This window comes from Gymnogyps californianus, chromosome 2 (assembly GCF_018139145.2).
Source record: "Gymnogyps californianus isolate 813 chromosome 2, ASM1813914v2, whole genome shotgun sequence".
Classification (NCBI taxonomy): domain Eukaryota; kingdom Metazoa; phylum Chordata; class Aves; order Accipitriformes; family Cathartidae; genus Gymnogyps; species Gymnogyps californianus.
In genome coordinates this window covers 23,411,639-23,434,504 of record NC_059472.1, presented here as the reverse complement: position 1 = coordinate 23,434,504, position 22,866 = coordinate 23,411,639, and the positions used below count along the sequence as shown (strand labels likewise).

General features: G+C 35.1%; 1 protein-coding gene across 1 annotated transcript in view; it reads left to right on the top strand.

Annotated features, from left to right (window-relative positions):
- Nucleotides 1-22,449, top strand: part of SPAG1 (sperm associated antigen 1) — a 45,652-nt gene extending 23,203 nt beyond the window's left edge. The window contains exons 10-18 of the mRNA XM_050892694.1: nt 2,179-2,607; nt 2,990-3,089; nt 6,237-6,389; nt 10,819-10,994; nt 14,026-14,167; nt 15,077-15,203; nt 18,518-18,682; nt 20,666-21,040; nt 21,197-22,449. Of these exons, the coding sequence (XP_050748651.1) occupies nt 2,179-2,607; nt 2,990-3,089; nt 6,237-6,389; nt 10,819-10,994; nt 14,026-14,167; nt 15,077-15,203; nt 18,518-18,682; nt 20,666-21,040; nt 21,197-21,328 (1,799 nt within the window). The 3' untranslated portion in view covers nt 21,329-22,449. The remainder of the gene's footprint in view (nt 1-2,178; nt 2,608-2,989; nt 3,090-6,236; nt 6,390-10,818; nt 10,995-14,025; nt 14,168-15,076; nt 15,204-18,517; nt 18,683-20,665; nt 21,041-21,196) is intronic.
- Nucleotides 22,450-22,866: the final 417 nt, after the last annotated feature.

Sequence of the window (22,866 nt, the reverse complement as noted above, 5' to 3'; positions counted from 1 at the left end):
GGAGGATAAATACTTTGTGTAGCTGGAAATTAATTTTAAATGAAAGACAATGTCATCCATTAGGAAAAAAAAAAGTCAAATATTCTTTTTGGAGTATTCAGTAGCTTTTGTTTTGACAGTCCTTCCATTTTAAGTTTGTTATTTTAGTAGTAACATGAATTAAAATTCTTTCTAGTTTGTATTTGTTGTCATTCTGGTCAAAATCCTGTCCATACTTTTCAGTACCTTTCTTTAACTTTTCTTTGGAATTTATAATGTATGTATACTTTTTTTTTTTTAAGAAAAGTTCGTAAGTGCCAATTTTTATTTTTTTTTTTTTTTTTAAGGCAAAGCCCAGAATACTGCTTTCATGAATACATTTCTCTGTAGAGACCAATACAGGAATATTGTTTGTTATAAACACTGAAACTGAAAGACAGTGAGAATTAGATTTGAGAAATATATCTGTACAATTTTGTGCATGGTGTTTACTCAGTCCAGAAATATTTAGGCAATTAGCATAACCTGACAGCTAAACAAGTTAACTGTGAGTATTCCTATTTTCACGGGGACTCCAAATGCTATAAATGTTTCCTGTTTAATCCAGGATTGGTTCTGTGCACTTCATCTTCAGGAAATTTTCTCTTGTATTCAGGAAGTGACATTCACATTAATGACATTCACATCACACATTATCTGCCTTTCTTGCTTTTTCTTTGTCTCTAGCAGTTGGAATGCTCTTTGAGAGTGTTTCACTGTGTTTTCTAAAAACTTGTCCTATCACCTGTTTGTCTGTGACATTTAAAATGGTTTTTTAGGTTTTTTTACTAGAAGGTGTACAGAGTATTCTCTGTTTTGGTGGATGTAAAATGAAAGTAGTTTAGCATGTATCCTAGGGAAATTATTATTATACTACTACAGTCTTCATTCATCTGCCCAGATAGCGTTTTACCCTCATCCTTCCCACCAAATAGACTTTAAATCTTTTTGGCATGTTTGGCACTGCCAAATTGGATGGATGGATGAATGGATGGATGGATGGAAGTCTCAAATATAAATAATTTACTTTAAGTTTTATAAAAATGTCTGTGTGGGTAGAAGAGATTTATCCTATCATTGTTGCCACTGTGGAGTATGAACTTATTATTAAACACGTTATTTCAAAACACAGACCACAGCTAGGAAGGAGGCATTTGGAGGTTTGTCTATTAGGCACTAGAGAAGCTATTGTTTTTAAAAATGTTATGCTTTCCCATCCTGTTCAGTTTGATTTCAGTAACATTTTGTGCATTAAAAAAATGGTTGCTGAAATTTGGAACAGCCTGGAGTTCATCCATATTCAATCAACTTCAGAAGTTTAGTTTGAGTCAATTGGAAGTATCACTCCAATATATGAAGGCATGAAAAAATTCTGTTGGACAGATGAACACATCAAGTTCAGGGAAGGTGAAAACCCAGCATCTTAATAGTACCAAAACACAGAGTTGCCTTTGTGTGACTGGTAGTATCAAGAGTCAGGCTCTCTGCAGAAATCTATATTTGAATACTGTGGTGGTAATCTGTTAGGAATTCAGGTGAATAAGGAATATATATGTTAATATCCAATACCCTTATTGTATGATTTTTCCTGATTCATTAGTAATAAATAATAGTGCAAGTTGAATGATCAGAAGTATCTATAAAAGGCTTTTTGACATTGTGTTTAAATGTTTAAATGAAACCTTTTTGAGAATGATTTATAAACTTTTAACCTTCCTATTCTATGTTATATTTGAGGAGAGTTTTGAAGTGTGCAACATTGCTGGTTTCTTAGCTGTGTGTTCTAATCTTAACATGCAAGCATTTTGATTTGGTCATGGAAAATCAAAGTATCTGTATTGTAATAGCCAGTATTTAAAGAGTTAATTTAAAGGTGAACTCTGTACCATTCTGACACTACAGAACAGGGGTTCACAATGTGCCCAGCAAGGAGAAATGAGATTTCATAGTAATACCTTCTCAGTAATAATTGCAAGTTCTTTGTAAGTAAGTATTTTTCTGTGTTCTTGGAAGTGTTTTCTCCGGCAAATAAATCTTCATAACATTAGGATGCCTGAAGGATTTGGTACCGTGTTCTTTGGCTGTACACCCCTCTTTTGCCAGGACGATAGTTTCTTCTGATGATGCAAGCTCTAACTCAGCTCACTAACTTCCTTGTAGAAATTGGCGTGCCAGTGAGAGGAGAGGCGGCTCCGGAGGAAGCTGCAATGGGGAACGCGCAGAGAAAGTTTCATAGCAAAGGAGGAGGCAGTAAGGCGGAGGACAGAGAGACACAGAAGCAGAAGGAATCCACTGACAGCGGATTAAAAAAAGGCACATCAGAGAAAAAACCACAAAAGCATTTGTTCGACCATGAAGGTGAAGTTAATGGCTATTTACACAGTGATCGAAAGAGTGAAAGCCCTGAAGCTGAGAAGCTCTCCAGATCGCATGGAGCAGGGTCTCAGTCGGCTGGTGGTGGCAGTTCTACTTCACTTCCTCCTACTGCAGCAAAACTAAAAAGTGAAGGAAACGAGTTATTTAAGAGTGGACAGTTTGGAGAAGCTGTGCTTAAATACTCGGAAGCAATTGAATATGTCATTGGTCTAGGTGAGTGTAATACCTTATATCTAGGATTGTTGTGTAGATTATTTAAAGGAACTACAAATGAACTAACCTAGCCTATCTCTGGATTTTTGGCAGGAGTTACTGTGCAGTAAATTCTTTCATTTCAGTAGAAGACAATTCACATGACACAAAACACAGGAAGATGAGTGAAATAATATTTTAACTTCCTTGGGGCAGAGCTGTTTGCATTTATTTATGTGTTTGAATAATTACATATTCTAGGTGACGTGATAAAGGAAAGCTCCTTACAGCTTTGCATTGTCAGCAAACTGCATCACTGCAGTGCAACTTACAGTATGTAAGTCTTTAACTCTTGAATGTCATTTTAGTAATGGTCTTTGGTTTTAATTGTAACTTCTTTTAGGAGAACAAAGTCCAGATGATTTAAGTATCTTGTACTCAAACAGAGCAGCATGTTACCTCAAAGAAGGGAACTGCAGTGACTGCATTCAGGATTGTAACAGGTAAATTGCAACCTTCCATGTAGAACAACAACATTCCTGATGATGATTAAACATTTTAACTGATACATTGTTATTGCAGTTTGACTTAGAACAATCTTCAGTAAAGTCTGATTCACTGTCTAAATGACAGATATCTTTGTCAGTTATGTAAACAATCACATGGAACCTAGGGAAGGAGTAACTTTTAATTTACTGTCTTCCTGTGTGAGGGCAGTTGTTAGGCTTCTTGTGTACACAGAAATGCATAGCAGGATTAAAATTTTTAATATAAAAGCAGGCTTACTTCAGTGATGCTCTGTAGTAACTTACATGTAAAAGCTTTGTTAAGCCAGATGCTTATCACAGTGTTGGAGATTGCTTTCAAGCATATGTGTGGTGTATATGTGTGTGTTCTCTGTGTTTGGTTTGTTGTTTTGTTTTGTTTTTAATATATACTTGGCATAGTTATAAACAGTAATCACAGCTGTTAGGAATTGAGCTAAAATCCTTTCTGCTTATCGTGGCTTTTACGGATACAGGAGTTAGAGAAGATCAGACACTTTCAATAACTTCCGAACACTGCCTTCCACTAAATTATTACTGTATTTCTAGATGTCTTTTTTTTTACATTTTTGTAGATAGGGGTAGTAAGACTGAGGCTTCAGGTGCAAAAAAGGATCCCAAGACAGTTGGAAATGTATTAATTAATGAGTTGGATTTTTTTACAACACAACCCAACTGTTAAACCCCAAAACTAAAAATAAAATAGGCATGTACCTTTGTATGAACTAAGTATTTGCCTTACTGTATATATTCTACCTGAGAGAAAAGTTTTCTGAAAATGTCATCTGAAAAAATTGACTTGTTAACAGTACTTTGTTAAAATAGATGCAGGACCATAGACAGCTGGCTGGTAAAACAAGATGGCGTACTTAACAGCCATCACATTTTTCTATTCAGGAGGTTTGAAGTATGTAAGACTTCAACTGAAATCAGTAATACAAAGGTTTTGGGTTTTGTGTTCTTACCAATTGAAAGCTTATTTTCTTACTATTTAATGATAGTGTCCTTAATGTCATGCATATTTTCTGGATACACAAGGAGCCATGATGCTTAGTGAACACAACAGAAGTAGAGATAATTTAGAGACTGGAAAGCCAAACTGCAAAACTTCACGCACACATGAATTGGGCAATGTCAATTAAATCTTCTCTAGGCAACACAACATAAAGGATGATCTACAAATAGGTTACTTGATTTCAGAGTAAAAAATGGTGTAGTGCTTATATTCGTGAGATAAAAATAAGTATTGAACATTTATCGTTTATTAACTTTTAGCTATTTAGGGCTTAGAAGCGTATAAAAAAAATCCTCTGTTGGATCTCTCTTTGTCTAAAGACTCTGATTTGGAGTGCCTTTGATTCTTGGTACAGAGAGTGAAATAGGGCTCCTATGCACTAATGTTAATTTATTTAGTACTGTAGTGTGGTTTGGTCCCTGGCTGTATTATCTTTGCATTCTACCCTGGAAATGTAGTTTTTCCATTCCCACTGATGCGATTCTTCAAGCAGTGTCATCTTCCTCTGAATTTATTTTTGGTTGGTTTTTTCTTCATTGTTGATGTTAGGAACCTGAAAGTGCATTAATAGTCTTCTAAGTTACAGAATGTCAAGCATTTTTGCAGAGGTTTTGTAGGGGCTATGATGTTGTGCGTTGTTGTATTTTTCAAATGCATTCAGCAACATAGATAGAAATGGAACATTGGACATAATTACGAAATGGAAATTGGAAATGTTTATTCTAGAAATCATTGTTCCTCTAGCTTTAGGGGGAGTAATGGTGCAAAACCAATTTACAGCAAAGAAGGCCAACAGCCTCCTGGGCTTATAAACAGGAGGACAGACAGTGGATTGAGGGAATTGATTATCCCCTTGTACTCAGCACTTGTTAGACAACATCTATGATAACTGTCACTTTTCGGCTTCCCCAGTACAAGAAGGACAGTGATCAACTGGAGGGAGTTCGGTGAAGTGTCACTGAGGTGGTTGTGAACTCTGGAGCACTTGCCTGGAGAGGAGAGGCTGAGGGAGCTGGGTTTGTTCAGCTTAGAGGAGAATGGCTTCCAGGGGTCCTAACAGCAGCCTGTCAGTACCTATGAGGAGATTATCCAGAGGATGGATCCTGGCTCTTTCTGGCAGTGCATTGTGGGAGGACAAGAGATAACAGGCAAAAATTGGACCACACAAGGTTTAGACTGTGTATTAGGAGAAATGTTTTCACCATGAACAGTGTGGGGCATTGCAACAGGTTGCCCAGAGATGTTGTGCAGAGATTCCCTTGGAGGTTTTCAAGGCCCAACTGGATAAAGCCCTGAGCAACCTTGTCTGATCTCAGAGCTGACCCTACCTGTAGCAGAACATTGGACTAGGGACCTCTCAGCCTGAGCTACTTTATGATTACATGAAATCTAATTGGCTAAACTCATCTTAATTTCAGTATTTCAAAGTTTATCTCTCTTTCTCTTTAGCAAGAATCATTGATTTATAAAAGGTAGTCTTTAATAAATAAAGCCTTTGTGGACTGCTTCTTCATATTGCTGGAAAAGCACATGGTGTTTGGAAGGAGTTCTGATTGGACAGTGTCAGGGGTCAAGCTCAGCGTTGACCAGGCACACGATCAGAAAAGTAAACAGACAAAAGACAGGCAAAAACCTAAAAGCCAAAAAAAGACAGGTATATATTCATGTCTTACTAAATGTATTTTTTACATGCATACTTCCACGTAAGGAAGAACTGAAAATCATGTAGGCAAAAGCACCATATACTTGAAATCCCCGTAGATCTAGGCATGACTTAAGAAAAACAGCTTTTGCTCTTGAACAGCTGCCATTACATTAATCTTTTCTTGGTGATGAAAGCAGTTTTCCAGATGGAAGATAGGGATTTGAGTAGAGTAAGTTGTAGTAAAAGCACTAACAATTTCATAACTGCATGTCATTTAGGGTATTAATATAAACCACTTAGTCCCATTTTCCTTGGTTATGCTACTGTAAGGCCCATCTGAAATCACAAAGTTGTTACGTATAGTTGTGTATGTCATAAAATAGTTTTATTACTATTATTTCAGTTACTCTGTTTCAATCCTGCATTTTTCTTTTGTTTTCTCCAGAGCTCTAGAGCTTCAGCCATTTTCCCTTAAGCCTCTTCTACGACGAGCAATGGCAAATGAGTCTATGGAGCGGTATCGACAGGCATACGTTGATTATAAAACAGTCCTACAAATAGACAGCGGCATCCAAGCAGCAAATGATAGTGCTAATAGGTAACTCCACTTACAAATTTTCTGATACCAGTCCAAATAGAAAAGTAGAATTTAATTTTGTTTGTTTTACATGCTCCCTCTGTTCTGTATCCCTCAGAGGCAGGGTCGTCACAACTAGTGTGTTATAACTAGAGGACTGGCTGTTTCATGTAGTTGTTTTCCCATAGCTTCAGAGTTTTCCTCTGACAGCAGTAGGTCACTTTCTGTTTTAAAAATGTAATATTTTAAAGGCTTTTTTTACTGGTGTTTCAACTTGTTTTCTTTTCTAACTTGTATTTGATACCATGTAAAGTAATACTTTAAGGTGCATACTTTTTCTCTGACATTTCTGTTTCCTTTTCATATTAGCAATCTTCCTGTGGCAGTTGGAGATTTATGTTAAGTGTGAATCCTTCAGTATGCTGCAGTTGTGGAAACACTGAAGTAGCTTGATACGGTGGTTGGCTACAAAGCTTATAGATGTAAAAAATATAATTGAATATAATTTTTAACTTAAGTGTTAATACTTCCAACATTAATTCTTGCTGCCAAGAGAGATGTCTCAATTTCTATAATTATATTTTAATAGTGTAAAATTAGTGTATGCGCACTATTGTAATTGTGTTCTCATTAACATATAGTGAGTATTTGAGTGCGTGAATGATAGGATTTTCCATTCCCTTTTCTTTCCTTTTTTCTTTTAATGGGCAAAAAAAGTATTTATGAAAGCAGAACAGCCATTAATCATTGAGCAGGAGCCCACATGCATGTGAATTTTAATAATGGAATCTAGTGCCTTTTTTTCCTTTCTAAGGCAAGGCCATGAGCACTTATATTATTACTTCATTAAAAAGTCCATAATATCTTTAAATTGTGCTTATTTGATCAGAGGTGGCCAAAGGAGATGACACTTTGTCATCTTCTCTTAGAAGTCTTATTTTTGATAACGCAACAAATTGTTACTGATCTCCTGTATCTACTCTGATAATAGAGCACTTGGATTGGTGAGATAACTGCTCATCCTGGTAGCTCTGTGATTATTATACTGTTTTTTAATCTTCTTGGCTTATTTTATCTGCAGATGCTCTTTTCATATTTCTCCTTGACTTGTAACTTGCTTAGTAATAAGCTTATTTCCCTTTTTTCCCTTAACACTCTTCCTTTTCTCCTCTCTAGGCCTTCCTTATGTTTTTAGCTTCACTGCTCATTACTCTTTCCTCCCTGGCAACCCATCACCTTATTTCAGCTGCTTCTTCCTTCTTCTCTTCTGCTGGTAATCCATTTTTGCTTGCAAATTCTTAGTTTCTAAAGCATAGACCTCCTGCGTAATCGAACTTCTACTATAATTTATTTTTTAATATTTTATCATGTATGAATTAAACTGAAATTGTTTACCAAAGTATTCATTTTCATTTCCAAAGTAACAGACCTTTTTAAAAATGAATTTTAACAAAAAATGATGGTTCCTCTACTGCCTTTTAACTTAAAGGGACAACCACAAAATGTAATTTAATTTTTTTTTAATATTAAGAATATCAGGTCTTAGCAACCTGCTTTTACTGGAGGATTTCTTTGTTTTTAAGTTCCTGTGGGAAATTGGATGGTGATGCTGTAGGAAGCTGACAGGAAAAACTCATCATCCTATTTGTGTCTGAGGGTGGGTTTGATAAATTGTGTTAAGGCTTGTCTTTCTGTACGTACCTAACTAAGCAGGCTTTCCAAAAATCTTAGAATCGAACGGGTGTTCAGTCTGATATTTTTAATAATTCTCACATAGAAGTCAAGTAGAATTTTTAATATAAACCCTTTAGCTGATAATTTTGCAATCAAAAGGAAACAATTAAGAATGTAAGTATGCATTTTTATGAAAAGTCAACTGAAAACAAGTATAAACAGTTATTTGAGTGTTTATCATGCTGATTAGATGATGTTGAGTTGTGTCTTTTATTGGTTATCCTGAGGTGGTTTTTAGATAAATTGGAAGGACTGTTTCTTTTAATGGTGTGTGCCAAATCACAGGAAAATGCATTTCAAGCACGCTGTTAATTAGTGGCATTTTCCTAGCTTTGTGAACATCAGTGAATTTCCTACTTTGTGTATTTTCATTTCCTCTTGAGTGAGTGTTTTATTATTTGCTTTTCACTGTTACAAATACAGAAGCTCTAATGTGGGGCAATATGTTTATGCATTTCCATTTACTAAATTGAAGTTTCATTCCGGTTATCTCAACTCCTTTAATATCAGTTAGCAAATTGCATTAGATAGCTTGGGAGCTTTTATTACAAAGTCCCATATGAGTATAGTACTGTACAAATAAATTTGTGATAAACTCCAAAACTGCAGGATTGTTGGGTCAAGTTAGGGTGTTGGTAGTGGGGAATGAGTGTATTTGTCCCAGCTTTTTCATGAGATACTTGTGCATTTTAAACTAACCGTGGCACACAGGTGTGCATTTTTGCAAAAGACTATGCTTAGATTATTATATTACAAGAAGTCGATTGGTTATCAAATACTGCAGGATTCTTTCTGTTGATTTTGATGAATTAGATCCGTTTTTTCCTCCAACTTTTTAAGCCCATTATGATAAATAGAGAAAAATTAAACAGGAAGTCAATGGGACCGTGGTTTACTGTAGAATTATTCTGTTACTTTCTATGGGAAATACCTAAATGTAATGAATTGACTTTTTAATATGAAGTGTGCAGTTTTGTTCTCTAATAAAATAACCTGAGTAAATCTTAGGGCTGTTTAATTTATGATGGTGTGCCACATTTTTCTTAACAATTGAATTCAGGCTATGATTAAAAACCTAAAGTTTTAGTAAAATTAGAGTAAAACAGAACTTGGACAACCTGCTTTGTTGGTATGTCCTGTAAAATACTGCTTAGGAATGATACAGGTAGAGGAGAGCATATGGATATCCCCTGGACGGGCATATGCAACTAACACACAGAAAAATATTATTCTTGTTCACTCAGAAAACAAATAAAGCAACTAGATAATACTATGAAGTGTGATACTATGTTTATGAAGCAACTTAACTAAAAAAATACAAGAAACGGTATGTTTCATGCAGCATTATGTACTACATAAAATCACACATTATATAGCTCTACAAACAGCCTTTTTAGTGTATATCATTCTTTAAAATATTTTGGTAATTTCTGTTTTACAATAAAGAAGATTAGAACAGGTGCTGCTTCTTGTATTGGTTTTTCTATCAGACCCTAATGGGAAAAGAATTTGGTCCCAAGTGCTCTGACTCTGTTGCCATAGTATTATACTGAGGCGCTTTTTTTGTTTTATAGCTGTTATTCAAATATTTAAAAAGAACAAAACTAAGCAAGAAAACTTGATTGGGTAATTTATGCTCATTCTATCTCATTCTTCATGTCACATTCAAGGTTCTTAATTTTTTTTTTGTTTGATGTGTGTTCATGTAGTATGTTTTTTACACCTGTGTTAGATGGAAATGCACCTAATATACAAATTTCAGGTTTACTGGCTATAGTATCAATGTGAGTTGCTTTGCTACTCAATTCAGAATTTTCCTTTGTTAAAGTACATATTAGACTTATCACCAGTTGAACTTGACTCTTAAAATCATTTTGAGATTAGAAGACGTTTATCTCGTTATTATTCTCATTATCATAATTGATTAATATTTGTTTGGGTTTTTTAAAAAACACTACAGAAATTGTAATGGAACCATGAAGTCTTGTATGGCTTTACTCATTATGTTTACTTAGGTCTTTCTCCAAAATGTATCACAGCAATGTGAAACTCCCACTTGAATGGATTTTGGATTGAACCTCTTGTGTACGGAACGTATATGTGTTGGTTTAAGAAAGACTAAACAGTTTTAATATATTTTCTTTGCATTTTTTAATGGAGATAAAGAATGATTGATTGACGAATTTCTGACTGTTCTATAAAATGCAACTTAATACCTACTTTGTGACTTGCGTTGGTTGTTTAGACAATAGTTGTGTAAGAGGTTTCATTTGTCATTGGCAAATTTAGGTACCACAGTTTGTCTGAGGATGTTGTAATCTACACTTGTTACAAATAACACCTATGAACAGCTGAGAAAAGTAAACAAAATAAATTCATGAAATTTTTTTCCTATTTCTTTATTGCATGTGGTAGGCAGCATTTAGAGCTTAGTTGTAAAATCAGTCATTTGCTTAAATATTTACAGCTCATGCTGAAGTCAGCTTCTTGTCTTCTAAATGCTAGCATAAATACTCTAAAAAGTGGAAAAAGTCTAAATCTTAAATGAGTGCAATACCGTTGACTGCTGTGACAATCTTTTTAAATTAGTCTTAAGGATAATTGTTCAGTTGGTTTTTTTTAAATTGGAACATTGCATTATTTAATTTGGGTGTAAGTTATTAAAGTGTGAGTTAAATATATGAAAAGTCATGTTGGTGGGGCTTTTCTCTTTCAGAATAACAAAGACTTTAATAGATCAGGATGGTTCCAGTTGGAGGGAGAAACTGCCACCAATTCCAGTTGTCCCAGTTGCTGCTCAGCTACACAGGTGGGATGGAGGAAACTTTACTTCAGAGAATAAGCCAAGAAGTACTATAGGTATCAACAGCGAAGAACAGTTGCAGATGAATCGTATGTATAGCTAATGCAAATATATATACAAAAAAGAAAATAATTTTAATTGAAAAATGGAATACAAGTTAATAATGTCAAAGAAACTGCTTTAGAAAATATTTATGAGAGACCTTTGTGAAAAGCCACGTTAGATAATGGTCATTTACATGATTGGGTTTCATGTGCTTTATGAAGTTATGATAAATTTTTTTTAAGCCAAGTGATGTAGTTTCCAGCATATAATTTCTGAAGTTATAGGAAATAAAAGAAAATACAGCAGAAATACTCATCAGCAGTGTATTGAGTCCTGTCACAAGTACCAGTAGTTTCCCTGGCATCATACTACAGTTATAACAGTTCTCCCCAAAACAAACACCACCCAAACAAACACTCAACCTCAGTAATATAATCAGCTGCTTAATCTGTAGCTGTAATTTAGTTGTTCACGAAAGCATTACTCAGCTCTTCAGAATAGAAACGGTAGACTTGTAGGTGGCCAGTAGTTAGTGAAATGGGCTATAGAAGAACACTTCTGATTTTTTTTTTTTTTAATTTTTTTTTTTTTTTTAAGATGGATTCTAACTTTGTCAGCAGCCATGTAGTAGTCACCTTTCAAAGATGTTAGTTCTGGACTTGTTGACATGTAAGCACTGAGTGCTTAACTCCTTTAGGACACTTTCTTCCTCCTGATTTTTTTTTCCCTTTATTGTGGTTTCCATTTTTCTCTTCCAGTAAATCAGGTGAAGGAACATTTCTGATTTGGTTTTTATTGACATTAAACATTCTTTTTGCAAAGGCCTTAACTGTATGATTTTTTTAATTGACTATTAATTGGTTCCCCTTTGACTTTATTTCAATATAAAGAAAAGTAGTGCTGAAGATAATCTCCCCTTGATTAACACAGGGGAGGCTGCAATGCATAACTGGGTTGCTGGCCAAATATGTAGCAGTGATAGGGTTATCTGTCCATAATGCATTACTGCAATAGTGCATGTCCTCAAATAATCTGCACTCTTGGGCACTACGGATTTAATGACTTTAAAATGGTCTTTCAGATAGCATTGAGTTTATTTGTACCTTGATGTAAAACAGACAACTTAGAAATATGTGCATTTATGAGAACTGGACATTTTTCTTGAGAATAAGACATAGTTCTAGGAACTTGCAATAGTGTGGTTTATATACGATTTGAATACTAAACTTCAGTAATGCTACAGAAAATTATTTTTCATTTAAGAAACATGAGGCATGTTGATGTATAATTTAAGCTCAATTAAATTGATAAAAATTTTACTCTACTTTTTAAAATGTCCAGTGACAAGTATTTTCATTACAGTTGTCGTCAGTACATGTCATTACTGATTCATCACTCTTAAGAATTGGGCAGCAATTGGGTTTAACTTTTGGTTTTTGTAAATGAAGTAGAAAACTGATATCTTGCACAATTGTTGCTATTAAACATAAATGCTTAGCTTGAAAAGTGCTTTTTGTTTTACTGATTGTACTCCAGGATTTTTCTGTTATTAAAGAATACAACTGGTTGGATTTTTATTTCAATGTATAACCAACCTATTTAAACCTTTTAAGTAATAAATTTGGATCTATATAACCTTGTGTAACTTTGTTAAGAGAGAGAATTTGAAGATCATCGTAGTGAAAAGTACACAGCTAAGCGGCTTCTGAGAACACTAGTGATCATGTTTAGCCTGTTAGGAAAGTTAATGAAACTGGCCATCATTGTCTTCATGAAGTGTGCTCTGTGGCATTTTGATGCAAAACATGTCTCAATCTATTTCAAATAGAGTGGGCTTTGGTCAGGCTTTGTTTTTAGAAATATTTAATGAAGACTGTGTAACCATTTTCTTCACTGAAGGCTGACTCTAAGGTGGTAGTTGCCTTCTCAGGCCTGTACTAAATCAGTGGGACCTGACAGTGATAGCTGGTGCTGGGAGCGTGCCAGCAATAATGTTCAGTCAGTAGTTAAACCTTACTGTTGGCTGATGCTTTTTTGTAACAATTGTCTGTTGTTTTTTGTGTCTTACAACTTGAGTTATAATTTAGTTGTGTTTCTTGCATAAGTCTGTTCTGGTTTCATGTCATTACTTAATTTTTTCCCCAAGTCTGCATGTAGTTTTCTGGTGTGGGAGACTGCCATGTTTTTATAAAAGAACTCACTGAGTTTAATTATTGGTTAAAATTATCTGGTTATATACAGTGTTTAAAACCTGAACCTTGGCAAGGGGCTCACATTCTTTAGCAAGGTACAAAAAGTAGATTTTTCCATTATGATTTACTTAGAGCTATGTTACTGATTATTGTTTGCTCACAACAGAGACATGAAACTGCAGTCAGGATTGGTTTTCCACTGCAAACATAGCTAAAAATTGTAGTCTAACCCAGAAGCATATGCAACAAATGATGTGGAGTTTAGAAGGGAAGACAATTATGGAAGAACACAATATTAATAAAAAAAAGTATAGTTAGGTGCTTTCAGGTTCCTCAAAGTGTCTTTTATGAATAGTTATTAACAGAATATTACTGATGTATCACTAACGCCTGCTGATGTGATGATTTGTTTGCCATTTTCAGTTTAGCATAGTAATTCTGATAGACAGTTGCTTGCAGAAAGAATATCAGATCAAATTATGGGTGCCTTGGTGTGATGGTGGAGATCTAGAAGGCCTTTAATCCTGCCGATTAAATCTCCACCATTGTAAATAAAACTGGTATCTCAATGGAGATACATACTCCGTCTCTACCACACAGAGGGGTAGACAGAAGGAGGTGAAAGCGTAGAGTTGTGTGTTGCATTCCCATTATTTTCAGCAAAATAGTTACCCTGGTGCATGGGGAAGTACGTGTTGTGCCAAATGTAGATATGGTAGTTTATGCCTTAGAGCAGCAGGGAGATCTGGGACAGAAATGGCAGTGTGCAGGCTGATAAAGATACTCCAGTTGCCAGGCATTTATTCTTAGTCTGGGTAGATTATTCAGCTACCCTTGATGAACTGACCTTCTTATGTAACATTGTGATCCTTTTGTAATGTAGGTGAGAAAGCTGAGGAGAAGTTCAAGACATTAAAAAATGAAGGGAATGATTTTGTAAAAAAGGGTAAATATGAAGAAGCTGTAAATAAATACAGCGAATGCATGAAGTTAAATACCGAGGAATGTACGATCTACACTAACAGGTAAAGATCCAAAATCTAGCCCCACTTTGTGGGATAACAATAGTTACGTTTTCTCACTGCAAATAGAGATTTTGCATCCCTTCAGTCACTGTTGTAAAAAAAGGATTCCCCCCCCCCCCTTGATGAGTGTTTCTAATAACAAAATTGATTTTTTGTTAAACTGCATTATTTTCCAAGGGGAACAAGTATTAATGTCACTGATATGTATCTTAAAATCTTTATATAAATAGAGTAAGCAATAGTAAAAGTTATAATTAGCATAGCATTTTGCAGCAGTTTTTGAGAATACTGGTATGATTTTAATTGAAAACTAACATGCAGTAGCAGTATCTCAAATATGAAGAGTAATAATTCAGAGCAAATGTACATTTTGAGAAAATAAAAGTAGGAACACGGTCATACAACAGCATTATTTTAAAGGTTGAGCTAATTCTGCAGCATAATTCTTTATGCTGTAATCTTATCAGCTTTCGCAAACTAAGAAGGATTTGATTAGTCCAGTACTTGAGTAGGAGACTTCCAAGTAATAATTAGGTGCAGAAAGCAGCATTGCTTATGTAATCTAGAGCATTTTTTTACCCAGAATGGCTGTATAAAATCCATACTATATCAACTACTATATTATCATATTATACTAACATAGGCTCTGCTTTTAAAATACTTAGATATCTGCCTAACTTGAAGCATTAGTCATACTTGAATTTTGACTTTTATTGCAGGAATTGGCCCTCTCTAAATCCATCCAGTGATGTTATTCATACTTACTGGTTTTGGTGTGCTTTAAAAAATACCACATTGAGACTGAATTGTGTGAAGTATTGTAATTACCATTTATGAGTCAGATACTGTTGGCACTACAGCACTGTAGAATTTACTTATATTGCAGTGTATTCTGTTTTTCTGTGTTAGAGCTCTCTGTTACTTGAAACTGTATAAATATGAAGAGGCTAAGCAGGATTGTGATCATGTTCTTCAGATAGAAGATTCTAATATTAAAGCTTTTTATAGAAGAGCACTAGCGTACAAAGGATTACAGGTGAGGAAAAAGAACATGGCAGGTATCCTTAAGTACTTCTAAACTTGCTTATCCTCTTCAAAGACAATCAGGTAGTTGCAGTCGATGGGTGAATACAAACAAAGTATTCAGTGCTGATGATTTATTACTTTGTAGAGCATTAGGCATACGTGAAATATTATATAAATATTTTTGCAACATAAAAACCTGCATGTTGACTTGTAATAATTTGAGAAAATACAAGAATATTGGAATAAATGAGGTTTGACTGGAGATTGGTTAAACAAGTTTCAACTCTGTTCTAATGTTCTAATATTCTTCTGGGTATCTCAGTCTGTTTTTTCTGTCAGGTTGTTTACTATATCTTTGCTGATGATAAATGGATTCTCTCCAAGTCTGTCTTATCTGTCCAAACTAAAATCTTAAGCTGTCTTTTGGCATCTACTCATATGTGAGTGCTTGTCGTATTAAACCAGGGTTTTAATTATCTTCGTTCTCTCTCTCTTCCTTCCCCAAACACATTACGAACCTTTGTCAGTAATCTACTTTCTCACTCTGTGGACAGTGTTGGTACTCAACCTTTTCCGCTCCATCTACACGGTGGTGGTGTTGTCTGTACTGTGCTCATCTTAGAGTTTTTTGAGTATCCTTTTACCTGATCGTCATAAATGCAGACTTATATTGCTCATATCCATCCTGAATGTGACTGCAAATACCATGTTCCATCACTTGAACCATGTCGTTCCTTTTGTCCATCACTCTGTTGGTTCTCCTTCTTCAGTGATGTTAATTAGGCTCTACACTTCATAATTCTTTCATAGCAATCCTTACCCTACCTGTCGGCTCTTACCTGGTATTGAGTTATCAGCTTCTCACTTCTGTTGGCTCACGATGGCAGCTATCATCATCTACTTTGTATTAAATTTTACAAGTGTCTTTAAACAAGCATCTTGAGTGTTTTCTCCCATGTTGCTCTTTATAACTGGAGGTAGGTGATCAGTCCAAGTGTCCACCAAGTTTCAGCGGTGTCCATCAAATGAATACTTACCTCAGACCTCCATTACGTTTGATGCCTTAACAAAAAGTTACCTGATTGTCTCTCAGCTTACAGATCACTTGAGGACAACCTGTTTGTGCTTAGCAGTATACTAGCCTATTCTCATCCCGTGTTATAATTCCAAATGCTAGTCATAGGAACCATGGGATCTTTTGTTTGTGATAAATTTGTTCCTCTGTTACAGTAGCTATGAAATTGTGAAAGTTTGCTTTGATTGATTTCCAAAGAAGGTGAAAATTCTTAATTTTACGTAAAATCTTTACTGCAACTGTACCAAGCTACCTGGTATTAATCATCTGTAACCTTACGTTGTTGAAGTTGATAAAAAATAAGTATAAATATGAGCAAAGGTATATAGTGATTCTACCAGTCAAAAAAAGGGAATTACACACTAGTGAAGAATGTCAAGAATTGGAGAAATAACTTCTGCTTTTTTGAATATCCTAGAAAAAAAATGCTATTTTTGTATTATTGAAGACATAACCTGAAACACACTGTTCATGGATTCCCTCAGAACAGTCTGAGCTGGGGACTCCCAAAATGTTTTGTTGTGGTTTGATTTAATGCCTTCATTATTGCTAATTCCAGGGATATGAGTGATTTGTAAAACCAGCGAAAGCAACAAAAGTGATTTGAGGTTGACAAATGACTCTGTAATGAAAAATTTTAACAGCTAAAAGCATGTAGTTTGGCAAAGACCTAAGCTGGGAAGTGTTATTTGTGTATGAATATCCAGATATTTAACCACAAAAGCTGCAGTGGAATTTAATGTAGTAAATGAGGGTTTTTTATAGATTTACTGAGATGTAGTTAAGGGAAGATCAGGAAAAAGTCATGCTTGTGTGATGAATTAGGCCTGTAATACAGGACACAGGACCCCGGATCACATCTGCTACAGCTGATAGTCCAGTCTCTTGCTTTGGGTACAACTGTCTTGTATGATTTTTGTTGAGAAGTCTGGCAGGCTGCAATTTTAAATGCAGGAGGGTTGGTTGTTTGCTGACCCTTGTGATCGTTTTCAGAAGTCTGTTCCAGAATCTCATTTCTCTGTCGTTATGAATCTTCACATCTGTAATTCAAATGGTTTAGCTTAATTAGTAGCTGTTTTCTGATGAAAGCAATCTGCCCCGTTTCTGCATTCATTTGCTAAGGCTAAATAATTCTAGTTCTCTTACTCTTCGTTCATGATATAGTAGACTTCAGTTCACTTACAGACTTACTGCAATGTCTCTGCACCTTGAATACTGGTCATCAGTATTGAACAAAATACTCCGTGTAGGAAAGAGAATATGAGTGACTTGTACGCTAGTCCTTTTATTACAGTTGAGATGCTGAGGAAGTACCTCAGCTGGTACATGAGGACTTTTTTCATGATAATATGAATGACTTATAATAACCTTATGATACTTCTTGGGAACAGAAGAAGTATTAGGTTCCTCACACAAAGAAATTATGTTGATCTTTTACTGTCTGCATGGTCTTTTGCTGTTTACTGCTACATTTCATCCTTACTTTTGATACTCCAGCCCTCAAGATGTCTTGATAATGGCTTGACACAAGCCCTATGTGATACTCCAGTCTTCCTTAGAATTGATGCTATTAACTTTGTCTCTCCAGAAAATTTAGTCTAAAAAATCATAATTCCTAATGTCAAAATTTGAAATAAAAACATTAAACGAATGACAAGACTGATTATTGAGGAACTGTGTCCTAATGCCACTCTATCGCTGTGTTTGTCCTTCTAATCCCGTTTATCCCAGAGTTCATAACAAAATCCCAATCTTCTCAAGTATTACCAAAAATTTCCCTTCTCAAACTGTAAGAGATGATTTATTGGATTGAAGCCCAGGAAGATTAGGTATATTTTTAATCTAAGCTTAATTTAACTCTCTTTTATTGGCAAAGGAAGTACACAAACTGTTGATGGACTCACATCGTATTAATCTTGAAGTGTTACACTGTAAGCAATTATGCTTAAAAGCAGCAATCTTCAATAATCTATTCTCTGATACAGGGAATATGTTTCTCAGAATAAATTATTTCATATTACATATTTAATACGGAAGTATTAGTCGCAAAATACTAACTCAAACTCATCCTCAGTTTCCTTTTTTCCCTCTAATGAAATTACACTGTCTGTATTTACATTTTTTTTGTCTACTTAATGTCAAGATCCTAGCATTTTTATTTTTCTTAATTGTAAAGGACACGATGGTAGTTAAAATTTATTTTTCTTGTGGTGTGCTTATGAAAAAATTATTTTCCCTTCTACTTACAGAATTATCAAGCCAGTGTTGATGATTTCAACAGAGTACTTCTAATCGATCCAAATGTTCTTGAAGCAAAAAAGGAACTAGAGGAGGTAACCCAACTGCTTAACCTTGACAGCAGTGCTGTGGCTGGCAGTCAACAAAAGCAAAGGAAGAAAATAACCATACAAGAGGTATACCTGTTCATTTTTAAAAGCAGGCAGTACAGAAGCCACACATGTGAAGAGATAATATTAAAGCTTTTGTTTTGCACTTCTTAGTTCTACTTTTTTTGGGGGTGGGGTTGTATTTTTCATGTTATTTTGAGGGCATATTGGAGGATTCTTGCATATGATGTATTCAGTGTCTATTACATTCTATAGTAAAGCTTGGACTGCTTTGAAGTGTATTCAGAACCACAGCAGAAATAGAAAAAGTACATTTAGACGGTATTAAACTTGGGGATATGCTGCTTGTAAACAAAAACTGCTCAGACTTTGAAATACCTGTTTTATAGAATGTGGCTGTCAAATAGCAGTTTTGCTTTTAAAGTCTCTGCTACTCTGAAATTGTCTGGGGCTGTGCTGGCAAAGGTTCATTGTCAGACGGCGTGCTGGCTGTTCTTGTGCTAGTAGTAAAGTTACTGGTCTGAAGAACGAAATCCTACCTTGGAGAGCAAGAGTATGGGTAAAACATCTGTAGGATCTTATAAAAGAAATACATGATGTAATGTTATGTACCGGATCAAAATGTTAGCCTTGCAGAGTTCTGGGTAGAATTAGGCAATGAAAGGATTTTCTCAGTCATCTGATATTTTTGGATTGTAGCGTTGCTGGTCCTTTAAGAATGTTGGTTCCCCCCCCCTTTTCATTTTAAAATACATAGTTAAAATACATAGTTACCAGTCTGCACAGTGATACTGTAATTTGATAATGTAATTTCAAAATGGTGGTATAATGGAAACTGCAGTTACTACTATAGAAACTGTTTGTTTTAGTGAAACACTGCACATTGTCACGAGTTCATGGGATTTTATGTAACTGGCGTAAGCCGGGTATAGTGTTAGTTAAGCTCTGAGTTGTGACAAACAAAGGAACCTGGAGAGTGTTTAGAGGAGGTTTGGGAATTGACCGCATTGTTCAGAGACCAGCTAACTACATTACTGGCAGTGGTAATTTTTCCAGGGGTGGGGCAGGAAGCATTTATGTTTGCTATCATAATTACAGCAGCCCCCTTAGAGAGCCTTCCCTGTCTTATCTGCTGTAGTACAAGGTAGTTCCATGAAAACAGACTGCAAAGAAAAGTAAGGAAATTAGAAACTGGGATTTATCGTTATTATTCCATTTTAATCAAGCTATAATTATATAAAAGACAGTCAAGATTTCTCTCAAATCTTCAACAACAAGGATTGTTGAAAAATAGAACAAAATGTCTATAAGCCCAATGCAGTATTTTCCAGAAATGACTAATCTAGCTCCCCTGTAGTATGCAATACAGCATCTTGAGACTTTCCAAAAAACTTGGCATGCTTTGAAGAGACCCCGTTCCATGAGTTTTAGTCAGTTTATGCTAATTCCACAGCTCTTGACAGCTTGAAGTAGATTTTAGCAAATGTAGTTGAACCCATGGTTAATTTTCTAGCAACTGATTCATGAAACTCCATACAAGCTGCAAACTCGGGCGAAGTTAAGTGGGTATTCAGGCAGTTAGACCATGCTGAGCTTTCTCCTTCACAGCGAGACTCCAAACAGCAACCTGCTATAGCTGCCATATACTTGTACTATTCTGAAGGCACAGCGGTGAAATGAAACATGGGTGTCTGGTGACTTGGCTTCAGTTCTGCTTGTCTTCTGCAACTTCACATTTAATAAATGTCTGCAGTCCTCCTTGGCTGTCTCCCAGTGGTCTTCAGTTGTCTTTCTACAGTGGAGTGCCAAGCAGTGAAAGGAAACATAAAATACGCACTTTTGACTACAAACCTTTAAAGATGAATTCGAGAGGTACTCTTCTGGGGGGAAGCAGAACATAAAAGAACATAGGTGCCTTTCTTTTACGAAGAGTAAAATGCTAACTTTAATTTAGTGACATTACTGATGGATATATGCATGCAGTTTATGAAGCTTCAGGTTATCTATATGTCCACTTTAAAATGATTTGTTGCCATTTTCTTTGTGAAGGTGACTGAATCTGATGAACAGGATGAGAGACAGTTTGCTACATCAGAAGGTGTGACTGATCATGTTACTTCTAAGGAAGCAGTTCAAAAGAGTGTGCCACTGAAGGCCTCTGAGAAACTGCGTGTTTCTGAACCATCTAATGCTTATGACTTTGGTCAGATTATAAATGCAGTGAATACCAATAAGGATAAAGCTGCTTGTGCAGATCTTTTAACAATTACTGATCCAAAAAAATTGCCAGTGCTGCTCAGTAACAAACTTGAAGGAGAAATCTTCTTGATTTTTATCCAGTCGTTGGAATATTATGTAGTTGGAAAAGATCCTGGCCTTGTATATCAGCACCTTTTCTACTTGAGCAAAGCAGAAAGATTTAAGGTAAGAACCTAGATTGAATGTGTACTTAAGTTGCACAGAAACCCAAAGGAAATTTTCGTATCTTAAAAGGAAACGATACGCTGATTTTGTATCTCTGTCAAATACTATGATTTTTCAATCAACCTGTGCTAATTATAAAATAATCTGGTTTTTCAGGTGGTGCTGGCCCTCCTTAGCAAAAATGAAAAAGAACAGGTTCAGCAACTGTTTGACTTACTTTCAGAAAACCGGAATAATCAGTACTCTTTGGAAGATCTTGAGAGCCTTAAAAAGGTTTATGAACTTTAAGAAGTTAAAATATATTGGTTGCGTGCATATAGTTCATGTTTCTAAGATGGATGTATGAACTCTGCAGACTTGCATGGGTTGAAGTGGGCCTTTACCTGGACTGTTTGAATTCTATTTTGTTTCGACAGCACATGCACATTTAAAACTTGCTGCTCTTTTTTTCTTGTAGTTGTATACATTTTTAATCTCTAGAATTTAATGCATGTCTTTGTGTTCAGTAACAGAGTTCATGTTATTTGGCATACTGATTTTATTTAGACTGTGTTAATTATATATATAAAAACATATTTTACATTATATATAATGTGAAATATCTTGATGGTACGATAGATAATACACTTTTAGTCATCACTAGTTGTATCATTTTGTGAGGTGTATGTTCTTGTGATAAAGAAGTGTCTTCAAGATAAATGGGTCAGTTAGCAATAGCTTTGCTAAAATGAGTTTACAAGAAGTATTAACATTTTTCAGATAAACTACTGCAGGCCATCTGTTTCTTCACTATCCCTGGTCTATACAAAACAGATTTAAATGTTTTCGGTGCAATACAGCTTAGCAGCAAAGGTGAATGAGTAATATATTAGCTTGTCATGGAACACTTTGAATCAAAATAATTATTAAATAAATGGGTATGTTTTTAAAATTATTAACAAGCGAGTAATTTTTAGTGCACAGAATTATTTTTTTTCTGTGTGTGTGTAAGGACTGCTGGTTTGCATGGCTTTTGAAACGACAGTGGTAAACAGGAGAACAAGTGGCTGCACTTAGCAATAAAAATACTTAACTCTGAGTTTTGTAATCAGATTATTTAAAACACCAGCTATTTCTGTTTACAGACATATTTATATAGATAAAAGTAAAACCATTTTGTGGACCAGTATGATTTTTTTTTTTTTTTTATTTCGAGCAGTCCTTATCTTTTATATTTGATCTGACAAAGCTCCTTTTTTCAAGATGAAGCTTTTAAATTTTTCAAATACCCCAATGCCTTCTTTGCACGTGTGATATCAATGTATATCAAACTCACTAGCACTGCAGAAATATCATTAAGAATGTTGTTCTAATGAACATTTTTCTCAGGTGTATACTAATTAAAAAATAAAGTTTTTTTTTCTTGAAAAGTACAATTATGGATTCTCTTTTCTGGTTCTACACTCTTTAGGCTTACAATTCTGACATGTGGATTATGAGGTTTGTTTTGAAGTAGAGTGCCAAGAATGAGGGTTTTAATTCCTAAAGCACTGTCAGTACAACTGATGGGGTTTGTTTTTAAATGCCCTCTTTTTATGAGATTGTTGGTTAAGTACAATTGGTTATGCATAGATGAGATGAGCGATAGATCTCCCTTGAACGCATAACAAAGTGCCAATTTCATTCTTCAGTCATGGTGGCAAGGTATTCACATTCACTAATTACTGTGTTAGTGATTTCAATCTTTTTATTTTTTCCAGTGCAGTTTAGTATGTTCAGAGAAGATTCGTTGTATGTGTGCAACTCACTGACATGGTTTAGAAAACTTTATTAAATGAAAATCGATT